Genomic DNA, 19009 nt, shown 5'->3' on the forward strand with positions numbered 1-19009 from the left:
TGGCTCGGCGGAGCCCGGGGCGGGTCCAGACACGGCTCTGGCTCAGACCGTCCTTGGCCGGGCCCGGGCTGCCCCCACCTCCCGGCATCGTGTCCGCGCGACAAAGGCAGCGGGTGAGTCCGGGCGACTCCTTCGCCAGCTGGGAGCCACCCTCGGGCCTGGCGCCTCGGCCTGCGGTGGGCAGCCCAGCCCATGTGCCCGCCTCTGTGACCTTGGGGGCGGGCCGGCAGGCACGGGACAGCAGCCCCCACCCGCCCCCGGGGCAGCCCCCTTTCCCCGCGCCTCTGCGCCCTCGGGCAGCCTCTCCCCCAGCCGGCTCTGTGCCCCTAAGCAGCCCCACTCCCTCCCCCCCCCCCCGCAGCCCCTCTTCCCCCCCCGCTCTGTGCCCCCAAGCAGCCCCCTTCCCCGCGGCTCTGCGCCTTCGGGCACCCCCACTTCCAGGTGGGAGGAAAGGCCATGGGGCCCTTGCCCCCAAACTCTGGGTATAGGCCGGGGGGTGCGGGGACACGGATAATCTTCCAGGCCCTAGGATCTCTAGACCTAGTAGCTGGGGTGTTGTGTAAAGTCAAAGTCATTCTCTTTTGGAGGTTAAAGTTGTCTTTGGCCCTTCAGTGTGCTGGCCCAGGGGATGTTGCCGGTCCTCTTCCTCCTGGTTTAACTCTGTCAGTGTCCCTGTGCCCTCTGCCCCAGCTGCTGTTCCACTTAATGGCACTCCCCAAGAGGTCTGTGTGTAGGCTCATGCCCTGCACACTGCTGCTTCTTGCTGGGCTTCCCCAGGCTGGCTGTTTCCCCTGCACTTCACTAGTGTGTAGCTTCTTTCATTCCTGGTACCCTGTGAAGCCTGTGGGCTCTTCCTGCAGGCTGTACTGGTCCCTGCCTAGCCTGCCATCACTTCTTGGTGACTTCCCTGTCTGCTCTGGGTCCTCCTGCCACAGCTCTGCTGGGCTCACTGGCCCCTGCGGCTTCCGGCTGCCAAGGTACCTGTCTCCCTGTTGCCTCTGTAGGGCCACTTCCTCCCATTTCACCTGCAAGCCACTCCTAAGCCCAGTGCTCACACAAACCAGTGCCTGGTCAGTTTCCTGTTCCACAGCCCTAGAGCAATCTAGGGGTCACTTTTCTTTGTCAGAGTGGATCACACAATACTCTACTGATTAGATCTGGCCTGAGTTTCTGGGCCAGTCCTCTCCCATCAGATAACTGGGGGAGGACACCCAATAGGGAGCCAGAAGATGTATTTTAAAATCCCATCACTGACTGAGGTTTCCATTATATCTCCTTTCACAGTATCAATGCGGCACAGAAACAATGGAGGGGTTGCTCAAGGGTGGGGGATAGATGTCACTTTTCTGTGCAAATTGTGAATCCTGTTGTCTGTCTCCTTTTGTCCCACTTGCTGCAGACAGAACCTTTTTCATTTCAGACCTGTTTGTGCTTTAATCTGAGGCATTGGTTATTGCACAGATCTTGCAAGTGAAGGAGATGCTGTCAAAACTGATTAGCTCAAATTTGAACCTACCCTGAAATGTACACAATATAAGAAGAAAGGCCTGCAAGATTGTTAATCCCAGTATCTCTGTTTGATGACCTACTTGCAAGAAACCCCTGAGAACTGGATTTGTTGTGGGCATGGCATACACTCTGAGTTCATCTAACTTCTTGTTCCTATGAACTAGAACATTGCTAACAAGGAGTGGAGTATTCAGATATATAAGAACGTCCATCCTGAGAATCAAAACAAAGCTAACTTTTCAGGCTTCCCAGCTAGGATGGTGTCAAGTATCAGAGGGGTAGCCATGTTAGTCTGTATCCACAGAAACAACGAGAAGTCCAGTGGCACCTTAAAGGCTAACAGATTTATTTAGGCATAAGCTTTTGTGGGTAAAACACCCATTTCTTCAGATGCATGGAGTGAAAATTACAGATGCAGGCATAAATATACTGACACATGAAGAGAAGGGAGTTACCTTACAAGTGGAGAACCAGTGTTGACAGGGCCAATTCAATCAGGTTGGATGTTGTCCATTCCCAATAATTGATGAGGAGGTGTCAATACCAAGAGAGGAAAAATTGCTTTTGAGTGAGCCAGCCACTCCCAGTCCTTATTCAAGCCCAAATTAATGGTGTTAAATTTGTAAATAAATTGTAGCTCTGCAGTTTCTCTTTGAAGTTTTTTGGTTGAAGCTTTTGGGCTTGTCTACACTGGCAATTTACAGTGCTGCAACTTTCTCTCTCAAGGATGTGAAAAAACACCCCCCCCTTAGCGCAGCAAGTTTCAGCGCTGTAAAGCACCAGTGTAGACAGTGCTCCAGCGCTGGGAGCTGCGCCCCTCGTGGCGGTGGGTTTTTTTAGAGCGCTGGGAGAGCTATCTCCCCGTGCTGCGCCACGACCACACAAGTCACGTTAAAGCGCTGCAAGTGTAGACTAGCCCTAATTCCTGTATCTATCGCTAGATTTACAAGGCCATTCTGTGTCAGGATCTGCATGGTTCTGGGAATACCCTGTCTGTATTGGCTTCAATTTGAGGGTATGTCTACATAGTAAAAAACCACGGCAGCAAGTCTCAGAGCCTGAGTCAGTTGACTTGGGCTCATGCTGTGGGGCTAAAAATAACAGTGTACACATTCCCATTTGGAGTGAAGTCTGGAAGCCTTAACTCTGAGAGCCTCTCCTCCTCATCACCAGGTTTCAGAGGCCAGCGTTCCAGCCCAAGTGGGAACATCTACACTGCTGTTTTTAGTTCTGTAATGTGAGCCCCAGTCAGTTGACCCGGGCTCTGAAACTCGCTGCCGTGTTTGGTTTTGTGTGTTTTTTTTGTAGCATAGACATACCCTAAATGATAACCAAAGCTGCATGCATGGAGCTTTCTTAAAGGTGACCTGCAATGGACATTTATTAAATTGAGCTTGTGCTCTTCCTCCTCCCCCCCCCCCCGCTTTCTTTTTTGCTACTTATGATATATAAAGAAGGCTTGAAGAATGTGTTGGGGTTTGTTTCTAAAATGTACTGCTTGTTTTACCATAGAAATATCAGGAATGTTGAGTGTGATCTACCATGGTTTTAGAGCGTAACTCCAGGACAGTTATTGAGCCCTAACACTTTAAAAGAATCTGTAGAGGTGCTGGCTATTACAAAGCCTTCCTTTATTAAAAATGTTAGTCATTCAAGTTAAATAGGACTTAACAAAAATAAATCAACCAGTGGCTTCTGAACCATCTTGATTTCTTATTGAAATTACTCAGCTTTCACTCTCAGCGCTTGTGATTTCACCGTTTCCTTAGTTCTCCAGGCATCAAGTCTTCCAGCCTGGACAACTGACCCTCAAGCCTCCTTCTCCAATATCTCTCAATCCAAACATTTTTAATGTGTTGTTATTACCTGGAAGGAAAATGCCTCAGTCAAATGCATGATTCCTTCCCATCTGAAATGAAGGCTGTGCATGTGAGTGTTAATCAGGTATGGTAGGTGGCCATGTGTTGGAAGCTAGAGACTGTTGTGAAGCTGACAGCCTATGAGGGTTACGTGAAGTATAGTTGGTAATACATGTGCACTGAGTTTGCTCTGGATACTTGTGGCCTTAACTAGTGATCCCCTTGGTTTGTAGTGATGGTGTTGAAAGGAAATGGTCTTGAATAATCTTATCTCCAAGCTAATGAAATGTTTAATGTGAATTCATTAATGCTTGTAAAGTGCTGTGAGATTTTTTTACTGGGTTGGTCCTAGAGAGACAAAATATTTAACTGGTTGTAAAGCACCAGTAGTAGCGCACTGTGCACTTTGCTGAGAAACGTGCAGACAAACTTCAGGCTCTGTCTCAAGGAGTTTACAGTCTAGATAACTAATATGTGTTATTACTAATTACAATGTAGATTGAGTGTGTTTCTTTATTCATTACTATTAGTTGCCTGCTGAGCTGCTACAGGCTTTTGAGTCTTGGAATATGTAGTGGTCTGCATCCTCTTCAATCCTTTGAGCTCAAGTTGTCTCAAGTCTCTAAGGTCTTATCTACTTGGGGAAATTGACTGGCCGTGGCTATTCTAGAATAACTATTCTGCTATAGCTCTTCTGGAATAACTCCTCATGCTGACTAGTCTGGAATAGTTGTTGCTTTTAAATTCACGCTTTACCTTATTCTGGAAGAACTTCTTTGTGTAGATAAGCCCTAAGTACTTGCAATTCAGGGGGAATGAATTCAGCCTCATGACCCACGTCATTCAGTTTGTTAGCAGAGTCTTTGTGGTTGGGGTCAAAGGGTGCTGTAATACACAATGTATCTGCAAGTCATAAAAATAAGACTCAAGTTGAGTCCTGTTGAATTCCTTTGCCTGCTTTTACTGTACTTGGGTGTGACCTCCTTGTAGTCTTGTACAAGCATATGATGTTTGTTATAATATCGACTTTGATATAACCTATGATTGTGTTGGCCTTTGCTACAACTGAACATGAACATTCCAGCTAACTCAACCCCGAGTAGTTCTATGCCATCTGTTTGTAAAAGTTATCAGTTGGCTCACTGCACTGTAATTAAGATTCTATTACTGCTAAACTGATGATTGACTGTGCACAGAGGTAACCTATCAAAGTTTCCTTCAGTCCTGGCTCAGTTAGCAGAATTATTCCAGCAACGCTGAGTCAGGATGAAAAGCCAGACTTGCAACGTCTATAGCAGTGTTACAATGCCAAGGTCATTGACTCTCTTGTGACCTATGGACTTATGCCACTGTGAAGCAGAGGTAAGACTCCATGCATCAGGTGAAAGTGTCTCTATGTTGCTATCAGTATTCCCACACTTGTCTTCAGATGTTGTCTGCAGACTCTTCCTTAGAACACTTTTTTACTCCTTGCTTAGTCATTCCTTTTGACTATTTATCTGGTTAACGTGTGTTTAGTGAGCAATGCGCCTGTACCATACTCATCTGAAGAAGTGAAGTTTTTACCCACGAAAGCTTATGCCCAAATAAATCTGTTAGTCTTTAAGGTGCCACCAGACTCCTTGTTGTTTTTGTAACATACTCAGTGACATGCTTACAACTAACTTTCTCATTATTTTTTTTTCTACTATCTTTGAAGTCTGGAAGCATGTTTCCATTTCCTTACTGTTTTTCATTTGATGATACTCTTAAATATGCAGTTTTTAAAGTTGGCTACCTTTGATCTCATCTTCTTCATATGTGTTTTGATTTTGTTATGAAATAAAACTGACTTCCAGTGTCTTTGATATTGCAAAATTATAGATTCACAGATCCAGGCCCAAAGGCACTACAATTATCATCTAGCCTGGCCTTCTGCATAACACAGGTCCTAGAATTTCACCTAGTCATTCCTGCAGTGTATTATTCTTTCCTACCACATAAGAGAGTGGTATTGAGATCAGTAACTTATGGATTTCTCTATGTGTTCTTGGACATCTGGTCTTGACCTAAAGACTCAAAGTGATGAGCAATATACCCTTTCTTTTGGTAAATTGTTCCACTGGTTAATTACCTCCTTCTTTAAAGGAATTGCTTAGTGCACAAGAAACACATTTTACTTACAGTATTTCAGGCTTGGAAAGTACTGCTATATTCAACTACATGCAAATAGGAGGGGGGCACACTAAATAGGAAGTAAGGGAGGGGTGGAGCATGGCTCCAACCCATAATATTTTGAGTAACCCAATTAATCCCTTGATGACCACTCTACTACACCCTCACTGTTTAAAATGTTGCATCTCATTTCCAATTTGAATATACATCTAACTTCAACTTCCAGTCATTGGAACTCGCTGGGCCTTTGCCTGCTAGAGTAAAGAGCTCTCTAGTATCTGATTTCATTCTGTGCAGGGGTTTACAGACCAGGATCAAGTTACTTTTTAACCTTCTCTTTGATAAGCTAAATCAATCTCTGTGTTCTCCAGAGCTAGAATAATTTTTTGTAGCTCTTCTCTGCATTGTCTCCAAGTTTCCAACATTTTTTTAAAGTATGGACACCAGAACTGGACAAAGTATTCCAGTAATGTTCTGACCAGAGTCTTATACAGACATAATATCACCCCCCCCCCCCCGCTCTATTCAGTATATCCCCTTGTTTATACATGCAGGTATCAGTTTAGCCCTTCTTAGCCACCCTATTGCTCTCAGAGCTCATATTCAGTTTGGTAGCTACAATGATCCCCATGTCCTTTTCAGAATCAGTGCTTTCTTGTAAGTGTTACCTACATTCTTTGTTTTTAAATGTCTGCCTTTGCACTTGGCTATAAAAATGCATGTTGTTTGATCGCACCCAGTTTACAGATGTTCCAGACTGCTCTATATTGGTGAACTGTTCGCATCAGTGTCTGCCTAGTAATCCTAATGTGGAGACGTTATGCCTTTATTCCTAGCAATTTCTGTGATTTTTGTTCTATGTTTCCAATCTGTGTTTGGAGATAATCAGTGCAGAATGCTGTTGTACATGTTTTTTTTAATAAAACCTGATTACCTGGACCATACCATTCTAACTTTAAAAAAATCTTTGTGCACTCCTGTTATGATTTTAAAGTATATTATTGACTTATAATGTTGTTAGCCTCTGCTCTGAATACTTGCAAGTGGGAACATACAAATGACCAACTATGGGGCCCCGACCAACTTCCACTAAAATAAATGGAAAGATTCAGAAGCATTGTTTAGGGGGAGCCTTACAAAATATATATCCTACCAGTTCAGATGAAGAAGCGATAGTGTAAACACAAGCCTCTGCAGCCAGACCCATTTTTACCCAGTCAGCAGGTTTGACATTGGTAAAAACAGTGCAATCTTGTCTACACTAGGGCTTATGATGGTGCTTAACACCAGTTCAGCTGAACCAGTGTTGGAACAAGCAGGAATTCTTCTGTAAAATTCCCTAGCGTAGACATGGCCCCACTGGCTTCAGTGGGAGTCGTTTGGCTTCACAAGGCCCTGTGATCTATCTAGTTAGCTATTTGGAAAGTTGAGTGGGCTTTAATCTTCCAATATAAGTTTTAAAAGTTCCTTAGTCGGGGTGCTGCATTTGATTGTTGGACTCTGACCCTTTTCTAGTGAAGGGCCCTGTATGAATGAGTCTTAGTATAGAGCTGAAATTGAGATGGTAATTTTGACTTTACAGAAACGTGAAGGGATGCTGCCCCAAGGTGGTGGGTTCATCGTTTCATAGAAGGGGCCATTAAATCATTTAGTCTGACCTGAATATCACAGGCCTTAAACTACATCCAAATACCCCTGTGTTAAGCACAATGACAATAGTGAAACCAAAGCACTTTAGTCCATCAGGAGACTAAACTGTTGTGTGAAACGGGCAGGGAATAGGAGAAACTGAGGCGTCGCCTGTGCCCAACACCTTTGCGATAGCAGGGCACTGATAATGTGAAAGATACCCAGATGATCCTAGCAGGTTTGAGAAGTGACTCCCCTTTAAACAGTATTCTTAACTAGTAACTTATTTGGGTGTTTCACTGAGCCAAAGCTGGTACAAAAATGGGAGCAGGGCTCCTCCAACACAGCCAATAAAGCACCCCTCAATTAACACAAGTGAAACCTCTGGAATCTCTTCTAAGGGCTTGTCTACACTACGCACCAGATCAGCAGGCAGCGATTGATCCAGTGGGGGTTGATTATCACATCTAGTATAGCCCCAATAAATTGACAGCTGAGTGCGCTCCTGTCGACTCCGGTACTCCGCCAGAACGAGGAGCGCAAGCGGAGTTGATGGGAGAGCGTCAGCTGTCGACTTACCAAAATGAGGACACCAGGGTAAGTAGATCTAAGTACCAGAGGGGTAGCCGTGTTAGTCTGAATCTGTAAAAAGCAACAGAGGGTCCTGTGGCACCTTTAAGACTAATAGAAATATTGGGAGCATAAGCTTTCGTGGGTAAGAACCTCACTTCTTCAGATGCAAGTAATGGAAATCTCCAGAGGCAGGTATCAATCAATATGGAGATAACGAGGTTAGTTCAATCAGGGAGGGTGAGGTGCCCACCTCGATGCCAACTTACAGCAAAAAAAACTTCAGGACCAGACTCCAAAGAGAAACTGCTGAGCTCCAGTTCATTTGCAAATTTGACACCATCAGATCAGGATTAAACAAAGACTGTGAATGGCTATCCAACTACAGAAGCAGTTTCTCCTCCCTTGGTGTTCACACCTCAACTGCTAGCAGAGCACCTCACCCTCCCTGATTGAACTAACCTCCTTATCTCCATACTGATTTATATCTGCCTCTGGAGATTTCCATTACTTGCATCTGAAGAAGTGAGGTTCTTACCCACGAAAGCTTATGCTCCCAATACTTCTATTAGTCTTAAAGGTGCCACAGGACCCTCTGTAGATCTAAGTACGTCGACTTCAGCTACAAAAAGAACAACAGGAGTACTTGTGGCACCTTAGAGACTAACAAATTTATTAGACTTCAGCTACGCTATTCACGTAGCTGAAGTTGCGTATCTTAGATCGACCCCGCGTGGTAGTGTAGACAAACCCTAAGAGTGCTACATGCAGTATGGCCCTGGTGCCTGTGGAAGGAGAGGGCATTTCAGAAGTGCTCTGCCTATACTCCACAGCTCCAGCCTCTGGGACAGGTAGTCATTCAGACAGGCTGGTCTTATGCAGTGCAAGTCTTTTCAATTCTAATCATAAGGCTTCAAATCTCACTTGTGGGCTAACCAGCCTCGGTGGAGCATGGGTGTCTGCTTCCGTGGGTGAAAGCCTTTGTGTAATGGCGCTGTCGTGTTCTGTAGTAGTAGCGGCCCGTGAGACGTTCTCAGGGTAGCCCCAAATAAAGCCCCTGCCAGTGACCCAGGTGACAGGCAGAGACGAAGTCTGTGGGTGGAGGGTAGTATCCCTCCTGAGTATCTGAGCAGAAAAATGCTGCTCCTGATCACCACTGGTAGTTGGTGTTCTGCATTCAGCTTATAATAAAAATTGACCCTCAGTTTGCTGACCTGTTGTGTTTGTGAAATGCTGATCATTTACGATAGTCTAAATGAAGTGAAGTAACTGTTAATAACAAGGGGTACTGCTTGTGCTCACAGCCTTAAATCTGCTTTAATTTTCAATGTTCTCATGAATGCTTAAAATAACTACCTGCAAGATTTCATGTGCAAAGTCTAAGCCATTGTCCTTGATAACCTCATTCCTTTCCATGCTGTTTATAATTATCCTTGTAAGTGTGAAACTAAACCTGCTCCCTTATGAATTTCAGTTCCATTGCTCAGGAGTGTTGGCAGCGTAGCCATGGTAGGCTGCAGGTGCCAGTTCCCTAAGGTAACATGTTCTTTCAGGACTGCTCTGGTTCTGTGGCAGTGAAGGATAGGAGGCCTCACTGCACAGTGGAGTCACCAGATGGAAAGGATCAGTTAGGTTGGACTTGACCCTGTAAATGGAGAGAACCTTGTCCCAGTGGTGGAGAGAGGCAACTGAACTGAGAGAGCTCATTTTCAGGGCTAGGGGTTGGGTATGAGGAGACTTGGTTTGTGTTTAACAGCTCTGCAAGGTCTTCTCCTGTTAGCCAGTGGCGTTGCATGTGCAACTATTGGTAAATACCAGAGACTAGATGCTTCTGGAGCCCTGCTGTGTGCTTGTGAATCTGAGCCCGCTCCCTCGCACTGTTCTCTAGCTGCTGGGAGGAAGAACATTACTCAGCTTGCCAATGGCTAGCTGGGCTGAAGTATGGTTTCCCCTTTTCACTCACATGGGTACATTTGTCAACTATGCTCTGCCTCCCACTAGCCCCCACGCTGTGTGCAGTGTCAGTGACCATTTGGCCACAGCTAGCGTTGGGATGAAAGGGCTTCCGGAAGGCCGTCTGCAGTGCTTTGTCTAGGGTTAAACCTCCTGTAACATCTCCCCACTCAGGTCACCAGTATCTGTTGTCTTCTGATGTGACACCATCCCATTTAAGTCAGTAGTCGTCCTGACATTGACTTCAGTGGGAGGAGGACAAGGGCCCTAATCTAGAATTTGGGACAGTTGCAACAGTAGAATTTAAAAATTTGCTATTAAGACTTATTCTAAACAATTAAGTGAATTTAGTGCTATTGAAAATGTGTCAGCTAGACCCCTCAAGAGAGAGCTGTCCCATCACTGGTCTTGTCTACTCTAAAAGTTGTACTGCTCTAATTATACCAGTACACTTAAAGCAGAACAACGACCCTCCATGTGGATGCAGTTATAGCAGTATAGCTATTCCTGTATGGGACGGGAGGTGACGATACCAATATGTCACCTTTATACCAGTATAACTGAATCCACACTAGGGCTTTTACTAGTATAAATTTTTCAGTGAAAAGGTTCTGCTGATATAACTGAAGTGTATACCAGACCACAGTCACAGACCAGGCACAGGGGCAAGCTTCAACCCATTGTCTCATTGCATGCACCACCCACTTGATCACCACTTGCACCACTCTTGATCTAAAGAACCACTTACGGGGCACTCTGACCCCAGGGCCCTATCCATCTAAAGCCCCCCAACTGAAAGTGTCAGTGAGGAGACACAGTTATGATGGTGAAGGTTACGCTGTACATACTTGCCTAATATGAACTGGACATAGAGACCCTGTCTCATTTCACATAGTGCTTAACTCCTTGGGCTGGATTTCAGCAAGCAGTCTAGAGTTGAAAGCTCCATGACTTGTCACTTTCCTCAGGCAGCCAGGTCCCCATGCTGGAAGGACGTTGGTCCTTGTTCAGTAAATCCGGACTTTTCATACCAGTGGGGGTTAATAGTCTCTTGTGGATTCTCAGTCCTGTCCTGAGATTGTAATCAAACGCTCCCCTCTCAACAGTGTCAAGATGGTGGTTCTCTCCAAGGAATACGGCTATGTGGTCCTGACCGGTGTTGCCGGCTTTATCATGATAACGCATCTTGCTGTGAATGTGGCGAAGGCACGCAAGAAGTACAAGGTGGAGGTGAGTCTGTAGTGTGGGTGGTACTGCCCTTGAGGCACCAAGAATGCCTCCACTAGCTATCTTGAAGGAAAGAGGCCCAGGCATCTCATGAGCTGGCTTAGTATGGCAGAAGCACTGGCAATTAGGGGAAACCCAAGACTTTGTGGACTAGTCCCCATTCTGTGTGAGTAATTTGGTGAACGGGAATCTGGTCTTGTCTAGATCCTAGTACATAAGGAACATCGCAGTAGGGGATATCATGAGAATACTGCACTTCTCCAGTATTTGGCTCTTAGCCTTATGCCTCACCATGTCCTAGGAGCTCTCTGCAGAGGAGCATATCCAAGATGGTGATCCACTCAGCAAACGTTGTTGTAACCCACTAGTCACTGTATGTGTATTACATATACATCCCTGTCTGATGGGTCTGTTACAGTTCTTAGTTGGAGAGCCTGGTTCTTCATCTTAAGCTGTAGAGTCTCATGCTTATAGCTGTGGAGTCCCTGATTCAGTCTTCGGTATGTTGGCCAAGATAGCAGCAGTCACATCATCACTGACTCTTTGGGTTGTCTACACTTGAAACTCTATAGCAGTGCAGCTGCAGCGCTTCAGTGTAGACACTAGTTATGCCAATGAGAGGAGTTCTCCTATCAGCATAGGTAATCCTCCTCCCCGAGAGGTGGCAGCTAGGTCAACAGAAGAATTCTTCCATTGACCTAGCACTGTCTACACAGGGACATAGGTCATCTTAACTACATTGCTCAGGGGTGTGGATTTTTCAAACACTTGAGTAATGTAGTTGGGTCGATAAAATTTTCTAGTGTAGGCCAGTCCTTAAATGGGAGAAAATAGTGAGGTGAAGTAGTTCAGAACTGTGCAGTGATTCCCCATTATTGTCTGGGCCAGAGTCCTAGCTAGCTTGCCCCCACAGTGCTAGCTATTCTCTTATCCTTTGTATGATCCTCCTAGAGGGGTGCTGCAATAACCCTCACAGTGGGTATTCTTACCCTTAAGATTTGAAATCAGTGGAAGAGAGCTGTTGACTCAGCCCCAGTCTCCCAGTTGCAGCAGTCTCCTTCCAGTACCCACATAGATGCATTTGAAGGCTTTCCCCCTCTTGGTCACTGTGCCAGGTCTCCTGCTGCTAGGCACCCTTGTTTCTTTCCCCAGGAGAGGCGAAGTGTAGGACCTGGCAGCAACGGGCTGAGAGTTCAGGCTAGGGGAGACAGGATGGGACTAGCTCTGCTGATGTGTTCTAACCTGTCCTTAGGCACAGGCTGCCACCTCCCTGCTACAGCACCTTCTAGCTCTATTCACCCTCATCCCGCAACCTAGGCACCTGCAAAACCCAAGACTTTCCGGTACTCTAAAACTTAGAACATTGCACATAAACACAGGTTTTCCCCACGCTTTAGCCTGGCAATATGCCTCTGTGAGTGTGTGTGGGTGGGGAGCTGGTGTTTCTGTGCTCTGATCTCCAAAGCTAGATCTGTGGAGCTAGCGATGTGGCAGATCGGTTGCTTGGGACTGAGTGGGGGGCTGTTGAAGGGTGTCTGAAACAGAGAAACTTAAGAGACCTGCGACAAGCAAATAACCATATAGTCCCTGCCCTATTTACTTATGCTTTTCCCTGCTACTAGGTGGGTAAATCTTGCTTTTGGGAAAACCCCAGTTTGGATTTGGAGCAGGAGAAAGTGAGATTATTTTAGAGGAGCATTTAAAAATAAAGGTGAGGAGGGCTTATAAAATTCAAGGGAGACATTTAAGAGGAACAATAGCAAAGAGGACCTTTTGCAAACTAAACTTCATCTTGGAATCCACTATTAACAGCTGCCGCTGTGAGTCAGGACATTGGCATGTGGAGCCTACTGTGCTTGGAAGCAGCTTTGGCACGTTGGGAACTTCCTCCAGGGTGCGATTCTAGAAACTTGAGAAGGGGTGGAGGAGCTGTTTGGTATAGCCCTTAAACATCCCCAAGAGAGGGCAAGTCAGTGGATGTGTAAGAGGCTGCAGCAGCATCTGGCTGCTGGGTTTTATGTGCACCACTGCTGCTCTTTCCCCACACGTGAGTGCATAGAACGGGGTGTTCAGGGGGATCTGGATCAGAACATAAAAGACCGGCGGTGATGTGTTGTGTATGGGGAGCCCATCGTTCAGTGTGTTACACACCTCTCCGGAGGCTGGTCCACAGAGGAAGAGTTCAGTGCAGTTCCCAGCTAGTGGAATTACCCCTCTTGTTCAAATGGGAACGGCGCAACACTGCAGATTCTGGGTTCCACCCCTGCCGACAGTGCATGATGGCTGTTCCTTCACACAACTTGAGAGGTTCTGTTTAACGTTATGGGCTAGCTTTGCGATGTGGCATGACCATCCTCAGGGCTTCATGTGAGCACGGTATAGGCAAGGGAATCTCCATTCATGCCCATTTGTTGTAGACTGAGTAGAAGCAATGGGCAATGAATTCAGTGCTGGGAGATGGCAAGAGAGAGCTTCGCAGGATTAGAACCAATGTAGACACTCCTGGATGAAAGTCCCAAAGGATAGTCTTAAGGTAGCAGCTGAGGGGGACAGATCCTCCATTTTGTGTCACATCTAGTAGTGTTTGCAAGATCACTGAGACATGAGGCTAGGGTTTACTTCGTGCCACTGTTCAGCCAATGTGCCCAGGAGTTTGAAGTGCAGCCTACAGCTCATTCTTAAAGGAGGGCAACATGACACAACTTGGACTCCAAACCCCGCAAGGCAGTCAGGTGGTCTTGCCAAACAAGCAGAGATTCAGCTTGCTCTGGGAAGTAACAGCCCCTGCAGGAAGTGGCGAGTGACGTTGTTAGAGGCCGCAGAGCTCCATGTGTTTGCTAACACTATGTTGTCTTTAACAGTATCCAACCATGTATAGCACGGACCCTGAACATGGGCATCTCTTCAACTGCATCCAGCGTGCACATCAGAACACGTGAGTATTATGGACGGTCCGGAGTGCTGGCTTGAAGATTTAAGTTATTAAGTACTCGATGCCTGGAGTGTAGCATTTACTGCTGCTAAACACTTTATATCTGTCTGGCTCGGGCTCTGAGAAAATGTAAGGCTCTGCTGCAGCGTATGCATAGTAGGTGAGACAGGCCCTCATCCAGGGGTTCATTTCCAGTCACGGTCTGGCCCCACCTGCGTGGGGACTACCGTGTTATATCACAGCCCTGGCAGTTTGCCCATGTGGACAGATCCTAAGCCGTGTGTTTCTAGTGGGGTATGTCGTGCCTTGCCTTTTGATGGGCTCATTTGTTCAACTGCCTGACTCTCCCAGAGAATGATTGGCCTGTTGGTCACCAGCCCAGAGAGACCTGGCTCTCAAACCAAGCATGGCTGGTGTGTTCGCATTCCCCCACTAGTAGACAGTGGCTTAGCATTTGGCAATGACTTTAAAAGGGAACTTCAGGCCTTATAAACAAATGTGTTGCTGATCCTGGGCAGTGGCTCTGGGATCTTCAGGATTCCCAAGGGTCTGTGCACCCATTTCTGCACACAATGTGTGTTGACACCACTGTGGTTGTCACAGCATTCTTGCAGAGGCAACTAAAAGCTGGGCTTGGAGGCCTCTTCTGAGTAGTCCAGTCCCTTTCTCTAGGTCTCTATACAGGCTGACCGTGTTCCCTAAAATATGTTGCCCAATTCTAAGAAGTGTGGGGGAAGGTGGACAGGGATTGATAGTCTAGATTTCCACAAAGATCTTTTTAAAAACAACTGAAACAAAAAACTTCTTAGAGTTTAGTCATAAATGCTAATCTTGGTCTTCTGTTTTCAGATTGGAAGTTTATCCCTCCTTCCTGTTCTTTCTAGCCATGGGCGGAGTCTACCACCCGGTGAGTCATGTCCCTGGCCAGGTTTGAAATGATTGGATTAGAGATTGTTCCTGCTCTCCCCTTCCTTCATGTTGGGTGCAGGAGAATATGCTAAGATCTCCTGAGGAGGCAAAGTCTGCCTGATCAATCTTCAGCACGCTCCACTCTAGCCCCATTGTGCAGAGGCGGGTAGGGATAGCTCAGTGGTTTGAGCATTGGCCTGCTAAGAATATTTTGGGGATTGGACCTGCTTTGAGCAGGGGGTTGGACTAGATGACCTCCTGAGGTCCCTTCCAACCCTGATATTCTATGATCTATGATTGTACTTGCTCAGGAGGTGCTGGTGGGAGCCATCAATCACCTTGCACAGCTGAAACACACTGTTCTGTAAGACAGGTTCCTGATCTGTGTAGCGCGTCATACATTAGGCTGCTGCCTCCCAACTTGAACCATGTACCTGTGCTGGGCCAACTGGAGCTGCTGCTGCCTCCAGCTCGCCTGGGTGCATTGTAACCCCTAGTGAGCCTCAGGCCTCTCCAGTCTTCATGGTGGGCTGCTGCATGCACAGGATCACTGGTCAAAACTGTTCTGTCAAAAAAAATATTTTTTTAAATCATTTATCAGAATGAAAATCTCCATGGAAAAATTTCCATTGAGAAACCAAAAATGTTTTTTTCTAACTGCTGCTAGCAAAAAGGGCTGGGGACAAGGAATGAAGAATATTCAGGTTTGGGTTTTTCTTCCAAAATCCAGATGACTTTCATGAAAAACTTGCCAAGATTTGAAACTGTTTGCAAAAATCAATTGCCATCCTTTGCCAAGCACTGGTGCAGAGGGACTGGAGGCAGCAGCACTGGCAGGTTGAACTGAGGTCCTGGTCTGGCAAACTGGAACCACAGCCTGAGAAGCAGGAACTAGGCTGTTAGTTGGAAATTTGCAGTGTCTGCAAATGGGGAAATGCCACTCTTGTGTGTTCGTATTTGCTGAGATTACTTGCAATATACGAGCGAGGGATAATTCTACTGGGTTCCTATCTCGGGTCCACCCCAGAAGCTTACGAAAAGTGGTTGGTTTTGTTTAACATACCTGGTGGCTCAAGCCTGGAGCAGAGAACAACTTGTGGCTGTAGGGACTAGCCACTTCTAATTACCATAGTCCCTTTAATGCTGTCAAGTCTGCACCAGGTAGTGCTCTCTCCACTGTGCTTAGGACACTGAATGAGGGGAAAGATCTGGAGCACAGTGAAAAAAACAGTTGCTGGTTAACCAAACTCTTACGCCCACCATCTGGTAAATTAGGGTTACACTATACAAGGGGCCATGGGTCTGGCTGGTCACTGGGGATGTTGGGAGGGGGACAAGAAGGAGGGAACATGCCACAGACCGCTGACACCAGGATCAATTTTATGACATAATGTGACATCTGTATCTCCCTGGGGGGGGGATGGGGGTCGGAGGGTATTAACGTGTCACTGATACACACCACATGCTAGATTTCATGGCATTGCCACTCTGTGCTCCTCTGGGAGGCTGATTTCTGGTGCTGCTGACTGGGTGAGGACTCCACAGTTTAACGAGAGGGAATTATTAGAGACGCAGATTCCTTCTCTACGCTGACTCCTTACCATGTTGATAGCCACTGTTTATAAAGCACAGTACCCGTTTCTGTGGCCAAAGGAGCATAGTAAGTTTTTCTCAGCTCCAAAATCCTTAACCTTTCCTGCTTTTCTCTAGCGCGTTGCTGTTGGGCTTGGCATCACCTGGATCATTGGGAGAGTCCTCTATGCCTATGGCTATTACACAGGAGGTGAGTCTTTAGACTGAAAGGATGAGCCCCAGTTGAGACATGGGGTCTCCAGTGTTGACCACCTAGCCTCTTCAGTGGAAGGTTGCCTTGTGAGTCAGTGGGGGGGAGGGGGTGTGTGAATAAGGCTTCCTGTACCACTGAAGGGAGGCTGGTGGCCTTGCCCCACATGTTGGGGTGACTGCAAAGACTTGGCATTGTAGAGTCTGCATACACTTGTCTTTCTGTATAAAGGAGCTCTATTCTGGGGATAGGATGAGCTAAATATGGCTGCACCCAGTGCCATGGTATCTATTGCTCTGCCCTGAGACTGAACTCTAGTTCCCGGTCCCTTGTTCACTTCTCTAAGTTTGCAAAGGCAGGTTAGTCTCAAAGATACAGTATCCTAATTAGAACTACAGCACAAGTCCCGTCCCCCCCCCCTTCCTAAGAAAAGAAACTCTGTCCACAGTGGGAAAAGACAGATTGATTTGTGTGTGTTGTTACCTTCTCCCACCACACACAAGTGGCATCCTTTGACTTAAAGAGCAAGTCCTTTAAGTCCTGACCAACTATCTCTTCTGGACCAAATCTGTACTATTTAATTGTGTCTACAGCACCTACCTAATATGGTGCTGGTGCTTCTATAAGTACTTGGATGATAATGGGGAAAACAGATGATTATTCCCCAAAAAGCAGTGCAAACACTGAACAGTAGAAGGACAACAGCCCTTTAAACCTCCATCTGTAGGACACCATTCAGTAAGCAGAAGAGCTAAAATTCCCTGTCGCTCATTTGCTGCTCACTTTCTCCAAAGTATAGTTATTCAGGTGTGCCGGCCCACAGACCCAGTCTCCTCACTGCGGGGTATTCTGGGTGGAATGCTACAGCCTGGCAATCTAGCCCTGGAACCCCATTGGTCTTTGGGCAACTGGCTTGAGTGGCATGTCATGAAGTGATAGGGTTAAAGAAACAAAGCATTTGTGTAAAATGAAATACAAAAAAATCACAAGCCTCCAAAGCAGTGACAGACTGCAAACTCAGATGGGAAATACAGCCTGACCCTGTATGTGAAAGTCATTCCCTCATCCATTTACCCATCAAATTCTGTTCCCCCATGTGTAACTGATGATGCAGCTCCGTGGGGTGTCAGTTACACCAACTGGAGCAGGGGAAGCTTGGAATCCTGAATTCAGGATTTAGACCTTAAGAGATCTGTAGGGCTGAGCATAGAGGTTTCAGCCTGCAACAGTCTTACCCACTTGCTTTTAAATGGCCACGTTCCATAAAAGCTTTTGGATTTGCCTTTCAAAAATGAACCAACTAGGCAGCTGAGAACAAAGTTTCTCTGGAGCAAGCTGGGCCCTGACCTGCACCCCCACGCCCCGTAGTGCTACCTTGTTAAACATGTATTAAACCTCCTTGTAGCATGGGATAGTGCTGAGCAACGTGGTGCTGCTGAGCTAGCTCAGTCTTTGTGCTCTCTCATCCCTTTCTACAGACCCTGGAAAGCGAAACAGAGGGGCCATTGGTTCGGCTGCACTCATCGGCTTGGTGGGGAACACTTTGTACTCAGCCGTCCAGCACCTCGAGTGGGTCTCCACTGAGTAGCCAGCCTCCATCCCCCTTCACAGTTTTCTGGAGAATCTCCAAGGTGTAGAGTGTTGGGGTTTTTGGGGGGAGAAGGTGATTTTGGATAATAAACTTAACTAGTTTTTTCCTAATTAAAATTCAAAGGAATTAATTGTTTTCATCTTGAAATCTTGGGTAAAAGTGCTTTTTATAGTAATCCTGGGCAATAATACAGAGGGGGGATTGGAAAAAAAGCCTGTACTCTATATACTGGGATATACAGAAGTCCAGTAAACTGACCTGACACATAAGAGGTCAAACTGGGCCTCCTACTCCATCTCCATCCATGTGCTAGGACTGTACAGACAGAATGCTCACTCAGAGCATCTGATCTCCAACAGCAAGTGACTCCTCTGGGCAGGTGAGTAGAAAAGGTTGAGTTGTGTCCAGGTCCCAGTCAGGAAGATGTTTCTTCCTTTCCCTATAGGGAGCTGCAGGCACAAGGATCATCACTTGGTGCCCACAGTGGTGTTGGCCTAGCATCACTACCCAGTTCTTGGTTCCTGGGTTGGGCTTAGCCTCTGCTGCAGGCAATGCTAGCTGAACTAGATAAAAGCAGGATCACTGACACTTATCACCAAGATCTCATCCTGCTGCCTCCAGTTAAAGCAGCATTAGAGCATTTAAGAGCAATGGAAAGGAACAAAGCAGTTGAAGTGGGAAATTCTGGCCCCTCTGCTCCAAAGGTGGCCCTTAGCCCCCAGCCCCTTGAATCCTGTGATCCCTTTTCTCAGAGAAGCAGCTGTCCCTTGGTACCACTGCTGCAGTCTTTGCAAGTGAGGCCTTGTCAGTGTTTTACCCTGCAGTCTGTATTTCAGGCAGATATGAGTAACTTCTAAATTACATCTTTTGAATAAGTATGCAGATGGAGATGG

The 19009-nt window shown here is 46.5% G+C and overlaps 1 protein-coding gene across 1 annotated transcript; it reads left to right on the forward strand.

The window, feature by feature from the left end:
* MGST3 (microsomal glutathione S-transferase 3) lies at positions 1-18246 on the forward strand. Its single transcript, XM_054038608.1, has 6 exons — positions 1-113; positions 10781-10904; positions 13763-13836; positions 14683-14740; positions 16453-16525; positions 18004-18246. Exons 2-6 carry the CDS (start codon positions 10788-10790, stop codon positions 18111-18113), a joined length of 432 nt encoding a protein of 143 aa, XP_053894583.1. The 5' UTR covers positions 1-113; positions 10781-10787; the 3' UTR covers positions 18114-18246.
* Positions 18247-19009: the final 763 nt, after the last annotated feature.

This window comes from Malaclemys terrapin, chromosome 8, assembly GCF_027887155.1.
Source record: "Malaclemys terrapin pileata isolate rMalTer1 chromosome 8, rMalTer1.hap1, whole genome shotgun sequence".
NCBI classification, from domain to species: Eukaryota; Metazoa; Chordata; order Testudines; family Emydidae; genus Malaclemys; species Malaclemys terrapin.